The sequence below is a fragment of the Diadema antillarum genome, unplaced genomic scaffold, assembly GCF_040938485.1.
Source record: "Diadema antillarum isolate AM-2024a unplaced genomic scaffold, OU_Dant_1.0 seq00001435_RagTag, whole genome shotgun sequence".
Lineage (NCBI taxonomy): Eukaryota > Metazoa > Echinodermata > Echinoidea > Diadematoida > Diadematidae > Diadema > Diadema antillarum.
In genome coordinates this window covers 539,812-547,967 of record NW_027272185.1, presented here as the reverse complement: position 1 = coordinate 547,967, position 8,156 = coordinate 539,812, and the positions used below count along the sequence as shown (strand labels likewise).

Below are 8,156 nucleotides of genomic sequence, written 5' to 3'. Positions count from 1 at the left end.
CGTTGATTACGAGTGCTGTAAAAGAGACTAGAATCTATATTTTCGGTATCTATATTTCGGAATCTATATTTTTGGTATATAAAACAAATAATAACAGCTTGATATTCGGGGCACAGTTAAAATCATGTAGGCCCTCGGTGATGTGAAAACCATAACTATGCCCTCAGCTTCGCTTCGGGCATAGTTATGGTTTTCACATCGCCTTGGGCCCATAATTTTAACTGTGCCCCTCATAGCAGTCATTATTTGTATACTAATGACTGGTTGTAAGCAAATTTACATGTCATGCAAAATAAGTGCCTGGTCATGTGTATGCCCTCTACCAATCATTTGATTATGATCTGCTCCATCATCTTTTAATAATCAATATCTGATACGTGGTCATGTATAAGATGGTAAGAAATGAAATCAGAAGCCACAGAAAGTGAATTTTCTTAGCAGTTAGGAAGTCATGCCCCTTGACGTTTCCAAGGTCTATACATGTACACATGTATTCTCTACGAGCAGTAATCATGATGTAAGAAAGGACCACAAGCAGAAAACCAAAACATCCACAGTACTACAAAACAACACACACAACACTGCTTCTGACAGCATCCACATTACCACAAAACAACATGTACAAAACCTTTTGTTATAAGAAAACACACATATATAAGTGATTTAATTCTGTACATGTAATTTAGTCAGACTTAAAAGAAATGTCCATTCTCCTTTTTAACTCTACTTCTTGTATTTAAGACAGCGTGATCATTCCGAAATTATACCAAAATATTTAACCAATGACAAATGGCATAGATGTGAGTGTCATGAAGAGCGACACGGAGATAATCTACATTTCTTGCATACATCTGTTATGTGTGTAGATACAATGTATGTATAATTTATATGTGTGCATGTATAAATTAATGCGTACATGAATACATCTACATTCATATGTACATACATACATTTGTACATGTATACAGTGCACTCGCGTTATAACGAAATGCTTGGGACCGGCAGTTTTCTTTCGTTATAACGAAATTTCGTTATAACCGAACAAATACAATATATAACGAAAACAAGGAACCACGTATATATATCATATTCTGTTTGCTGAATACTCATCATACACTGGAAAGCTATGTGAAATGTGATGGGATAACTGTATTACAATAACAAACGCGAGTTCCCGTCAGAAACTGTGCGTGACACAAGGAGCGAACACACAGTGGTGTGAAGCGTTCACCCATGCAAAGATGCTATAAATGCTTGTTCCGCTACATATTTTCGAAAGCAGTTCGTATTTCGTTATAATGGAGCACATTTCTTTTGTTTTTCTTTGTCTGTGGCGCTCGGAAAAGACTTCATTATAACGGAAATTTGCTATAACCGTGTTCGTTACAAGCGAATTTTGCACCATAGACTTTAATGGTGATAATTTTGGGACCAGAAGATTTACTTCGTTATAATGAAATCTCGTTATAACCATGTTCGTTGTAACGGGAGTGCACTGTATGTTTAGTCCAGCATGACACAAGTAAAAGATGAGACAAAATCTGTTTCACAAATTTATTTTATACAGTTAATAAAATATTGATTATCTCCTCTTGCAGTATCAGTCTCTCTATGATACAATTTTTATTGGTCACTGTGTATTGAAAAAAAAAACGAGGAGTGTTACTCTTTGTAGAAGCAAAGGGGATGCATACAGCGAGAGAGAGAGAGAGGGGGGGGGGATATGAATAGATGTTAGGAAGATAGAGATAGAAAGATAAGGATGTAAGTCAAGGAGAGAGGAAAGACAAACTATGCATCATAGTGTGTCTAAATCCTGGTTTTAAGTGTGCTTACACATACAAATGCTCTTGAATGCACACACATACATACACACAAACATACACACATACATACACACATACATATAACTTTTACAGTTTTGCGCAATTCAACAAGTGGAGGGGGAATAGGTGCGAGGTATTGTGGTGATGAGGGTGTGACAGCTGAAACAAAAGTACCGCAGAGACGAGAGAGCACGAGAGAGCATCTGTAAGAACCTTAGAGCTTCCAGGGCCCTTAAGCGGGCCCTGGACCCCGGCCGCAAGGAATTTTGTGCTTCGCGCACATCGACTTGGAGTCTCCCGTTTATAGGGGTTTCAGGCGGGAGAATCTCCAGATCAGAAGGTGCTTGGGGTTGGAGTCTGTGGTACCGGTATATACTGTATTTGTTAAGTATCTATGCTCCCTACTGAATGTAATGTTGAAGAATTGTTAATTTAAAATTTGTATATTTCTGAATGCCCCTTTTCACGACGTACATCCACCATATTTCATGGAGTGTGGGAGCGATGTTGTAAGTAACCATTGGCTAAATAACATGGCTATGAATGTGGTCTAGATGGCTTGTACCCTTGGTATGGGTTTTGCAGCCTCTGATGTATTTGTCGTTCAAGTATAATTAACTGGAGTGGACACCGACATTGATGGCTACCATCTATAAACCGTTGATATTTGCTCCCAGATCTCATTCAGTTAGGCACAGAGTTGTTGTGGGAGCGGTATCCATGACGATGACGTCACACCTCGGCCCTTCACTCGAGTGAACTCTCCCTTTCACTAGAAAACCTGGTAGAAAACAAACACACAAAAGGATCACTCTTGCTGTCCCTGGAAGTTAATGCACCGTGGAATTAGGCTAGAGTATCACTGGAAGCTGAGTGTGAAGCTGTATTGATGAGAATTAAGTAGAAGAATGATTGGAAAAAAGAGAACTTCTTCTCTGGCTCGGGGAAAAAGTAGGTCAGGTGGCTGTCGATTCCCGCTGTATATGAAAGTCAATATCTCCTCGCTGCCTTATCCTACATTCCTTTCCTTCTAAGTGTCTTTTTCTAGATGTAGGAAAGTACGTATACTGATACGTCATGTATAATGAGTGTGTGTGTCGGTGAGTGCATGGTAGCCCCATGGGAGTGTGTAGGTGTGTGTATTGTTTTGTTTTGACAGTTGAAGAAAGAATTTGTTTCTACAGCGTGTGCATTATTTTTTTATCACTTTCTCAATCTTGGAACGTTTTACTATCATCCCTTTCTTTTTCGTCTATTCTCCTATTTCTTCTTGGCGTCTTGGTCCTCCTTGCTGACGGCTGTCACTATTGTAATTATTCATATCACTCATGTATACGCTGTGCATTTTCCCCAAAATACCCACTCCTCGGACGCAAAGCTACAGTCGCAATGGTGACTCTCCCCCTTTCTCTCCATCTCAATCTATTTCAGCTTCTTCTTCTTCTTCTTCTTCTTCTTCTTCTTCTTCTTCTTCTTCTTTTCGTTTTCACCCCTTCTTCATTCCTGGGTTCTACTCCCGCGAGGCCTCGCCGCATTGGCGTTGATGCGGAACGCGTTGTCATGGAAACGCATCTTTGACCGGGCTGGCTTCGTCGCTCGGAATCCTAATGGTCCTTGTGGTAGAGCTCGGGATGATACTAATCGTATCCCGTAAAACGCACGTGATATGAGCTCAAGAGGGGTAGCCTACGCCATCTAAAGCGGAATGCGGCGGCACAAGATGTCACGCTGCGTGGGTTTGAGAACTAGGCCTGTTTCACGAGAAAGGCTCTCATCGGCGTATCGCTTTCACAAATTACAGCGCGCAAACACGAATAACACAATCCTGGGTTTTTAATGCGTGGAGGAGGAAAAAATAAATGGGTTGGGGGACCGAGGGAAAAGAGGTCGTGTAACACATCACTTTTCAGCATCGATATGATGTACAAGTTGCTATCAAAGCGTTGTGGAGTCATGAGGAGCTACAGACGTGAAACCCAATGAGCTGCAAAAGATAAAGAGGTATAATCGTCACATCGGCGCCAGATATGCAAAGCGGCGATGTAGAAATGGTCACTTGAGATGGATGTTTCATTTCGCAGTCTCTCCGTGCATGTTATCAAATTCACAGGAAGTTTGATTTTTCATAATAAGTGTGAGTTGTCCAGTTTTCGTGATTATATGGAATTGTAGCGAAGACACCCGCGAAACCACATTTCTCCACATGTACTAGATTTTAATTATAGCGAAGATTGAGGGTGAAATTGAACGATTGTAAAACAAGTGTGATTTTCGAGATTACTAGGTAATGTCTGTATGTTATGATTGTATATTCATTTTTTTTTTCTCTCTCTCAAACCGTGCAAATCTTACTGTGTGGGTATGACAGACAGTTGGTCAGTTTTGTATAATGATGACAAAATTGAACCGCATCAAGGAACGACCACAATGCTGAGTAATCCAACGCCTGATCACGGGACTACATTTTATCAGGGTGTAAACAAAGAAAAAAGAAAAATAGAGTCTCGTGTGATCTGCTGATTTGGGTGTTTATTCATGTGAGGGTGAAACTATGATGTGGATTTGTTCCTCGAGGAGCCGAATACTGTAGACGCTTAGTGTAAAGCAGTGATATCAATATATTGTTGTTTATCGGCTTCAGTAACGATTTCAAATTCTGCATCATATGTATGTATTTAACCTTTACGGTGATTATACCAAGTACTTGGAAAGCTAACCACGTCTGCCGTACACAGCAACAAGTTATGAGCGATGTGACTTGGATTCGAGGAATTCTAACTTCTTATCAATCGCTGACAGGTCAATTGAAAAACTTCTTTTACGAGGTTAAGTGTTCAGAATTTTATGGGATACTTGCTGAAACATAATATGAAGAGAACAAATTCGAAAAGGGATAAAATCCATGTGCTTGTATAAACTTGAGACATTTGAGATTATCTAATTTAAGTATTCTATATGTAATAATCAAATAGCATCTTTAAGAATTATTCTTGTTAGGCTATTGTGTTCAAAGGGTTTCAGAGTAGACTGAATTAACTTCTATGTCAATTCGTCAATGCTATTTTCATGTGACACAGTACATATGTATATTGAGTTAGAAAAACAGCAACTTTTCCCTTAAATACAATGTATGTAGTAGGGCCCTATCTTTAAAAATGATTTTTGTTAGGCCGTAGTGTTAAAGAAAATGTTTCAGAGTAGAATGTGACTGAGCCTCTATGTCAATTCGTCAATGTTATTTTCACGCGATACAATATTGAGTTAGAGAACAGCAACTTTTCCCCATTAGAGTATCTGGTCGTTGTTATGTCAGGTTTATACGAAATAAAAGGTAGCAGCGGAGAGGTAAACGATTCAGATTTCTTTCTTGGGTGTGTGGTGGCTCTAAAAAGAGCCGTTTGTGAAGTAGTGTTCCCGAGAGAGGGACAATTTACTTCTTCTTGGGGAGGAGGACAGCCTGGATGTTGGGGAGGACACCGCCCTGGGCGATGGTGACTCCACCAAGAAGCCTGTTCAGCTCCTCGTCGTTGCGGACAGCGAGCTGCACATGGCGGGGGATGATTCTGCTCTTCTTGTTGTCGCGGGCGGCGTTGCCAGCGAGCTCGAGGATCTCGGCGGTCAGGTACTCGAGGACGGCGGCGAGGTACACGGGGGCACCAGCGCCAACACGACTACCGTAGTTGCCCTTCTTCAAGAAGCGGTGCACACGGCCGACGGGGAACTGAAGTCCCGCGCGGGATGAACGGCTCTTGGCCTTGCTCTTAGACTTAGCGCCCTTTCCACGTCCAGACATGATTGCTGAGTTTAGTTGTTGTTACGTCGTTGAGAGAAACAAACTTAAAGCCATTTGAACAGCGCGCCTCGGTATTTATACCCATCCCTGGCGATCGGCTGCCTTCGCCTATCAATCAATAGGTTCCTTGACCATGACGGGTCGCCCATTCAACAGACAGCTAATTTGCATAATGCCGCGAAGGATAACTCGGTCACTGGTACGCCTGAACAGGAACCCGTCTTCACAAACAGACCGAAAATAGATATTAGCATATGAGAAGAAGACTTCCCTTTTTCGCATAGAAACTACATGTACATCGTTCGTGATGGTAACATATTGAGAGTCCGTTATTGGAATTGATAATTACCTTTTCCCGAAGCATTTAGGCATCTGCAAACGCGATGATCAGGATGCTTTTTCAAGCAAGAGTTTGTGAGAATAATGGAATCATGATTAAGATGATTCACGTTTATTATATGCAATTTTCATATACTTGAACCATATCAAGAGCGAAAAAAAAAATCTGCGTCCTAACACCAGGCAATACGCTTGGAAATAAACTTTTAAAGCCTGTCTCTTATGCATTGAATCGTCGTTACCTCTCTTCAAGGAAGAACTCCTATGTTAACAGATAATGTTCAACTTTTTTCTTTTCTCCAGCAAGGTTATCAAACAAAGAAATAGTTACAGTTTCAATGATACCTCACTCTTTACATAACAAGAATTTTTTCAAGATGTTGTAAAAATCAACACATTTTCATTATTTTCTTTGCTTTCTGCAGACTTAGTCTCAATTATCTCAAGTTGATGAAAATAGATATATTGGTTTTTGCATTTAAACTCTATATAATCTATATGTAAATCAAACGAACACAGTTATGGGGGTTTCATTAAAAAATCAGAGCTGACATGAGAAGTACATGGAATTTTGCTTTGTCCATTAATATTCTCAAGGAAACATTGGTCACAATATTTCAAAGGAAGGAGGTGATGAAGTCATTACCTGACAAGCTTCATTTTTTTTTTTGGGGGGGGGGGGGTCGGTTTGATTTCACTTACATCTTGATTTGTATCAATTTATTGTGATCTTGTAATAAACTCACAACGATGATAATACATAGGGGGAAGTGGGTTATTGTTGCCAAGTTACCAACTAATATTTTTATAACATTTTTGTGTTTAAACCAATGAGAGAGTTGGTGGAATTGTATTGTGAGGTGACATGGCATGAACTCTTCTCACTTTCATACGTCGTTACTACCTATTGAGCGAAAAAATGCAAGACTTTAAAATTCCACAACTTTTTCATATGTCCGATTTTGATAGAACTATTACCCTTCTAAGCATTTGGTTTCCTGTTCTCTATATACAGTCAACCTGGATATTTGCTTAGGAACTGAACTGTACATTCTTTCTTGACTTTCATCATATTCCGTAATACACGGAGGCCAGCATTCACTTTCAACTTATTGAGAGAGAGAGGATGGCGTATAAAGTGGAATATTGGCAGTATTCAAAAGTTTGAATATCTCACACACTTCATGATGTATAGAGTGTCTCGCAGAACATTTGAAGTCACATTGGTACAATGCGCAAAGATTATTAAGAAGAGGAATATCAAAACATGAAACCACGGAAGTATCATGAAACGCATCGATTTAACCAAATATTTGTAATATCTAATGCCAAATATTTGTAATATCTAATGCTTTTTGAAACCAAGAATTTTCATCTATACAGATTCATTCGGAACCGCGGTTGATCGACATGTTTCCGTTACAGTTGTTTGCTTTTTGGAAATCAGGTTGTTGTTTATTTAGTATAATATAGGAGTTGTCCGTAAATGTTTATAAGACTTCACTTTGAAATTAAACTCTACAATCCATGAAAACACGTTGATATATTCCTTTCAAACTATTCCAAAGCAACCATCATCTTACAATTAGATTATCATGCCAGTAAGCTAGAATTCTACGAAAGCATCAGTCAAACAAGTTATGTATGTATGTACAATAATCGCGTTGGTAGGCAATTTATACAATATGTGTACAGGAAAGTATTGTCGTACTCAATACGAAATTTCAAACGTAGGATTATAATAGTCTTCAGTAGCATCAGTTATCGGGAAGGAGAGTTCTACAATAACTCTGACAGGTTGTTTTACCCTCTCTCTGTTGTGCCCTCTGCCTAACACCAGGTAAGAAAGCTGATTTATTTGTTTAAAGGACGATCTTACGTCAAAAACTGGTTAAAGTGCAAGTTTATATTTCTGTCTATACAGGGCAGGATGAGCTAAAGTAAAAGTCGGACAGGTTTAACCCAACAATACTTCTCGTCGACAGTGAAAGGTTTCGCTCTCGTTCGGACGCCATTATTTGCATATCGATCCATTATTTCTGCAAGGCGATCCTTCATTTGCATAGGGCGCCAAATTCATAGTCCGTTGCACCTCCTGCTAGGCCTGTCAATAGAAGCACCGGAGCAGCCCGTTTGGTATAAATACAGCCATAGCTGCATTGGTTATTTCAGTTGATCTACTCACTACGACTAGAATC

At 39.6% G+C, this 8,156-nt stretch overlaps 1 protein-coding gene across 1 annotated transcript; it reads right to left on the bottom strand.

The window, feature by feature from the left end:
- Positions 1 to 5,256: 5,256 nt before the first annotated feature.
- LOC139709447 (late histone H2A.2.2-like) lies at positions 5,257 to 5,619 on the bottom strand. Its single transcript, XM_071621412.1, has one exon. The coding sequence runs from the start codon at positions 5,617 to 5,619 to the stop codon at positions 5,257 to 5,259; it is 363 nt and encodes a 120-aa protein (XP_071477513.1).
- Positions 5,620 to 8,156: the final 2,537 nt, after the last annotated feature.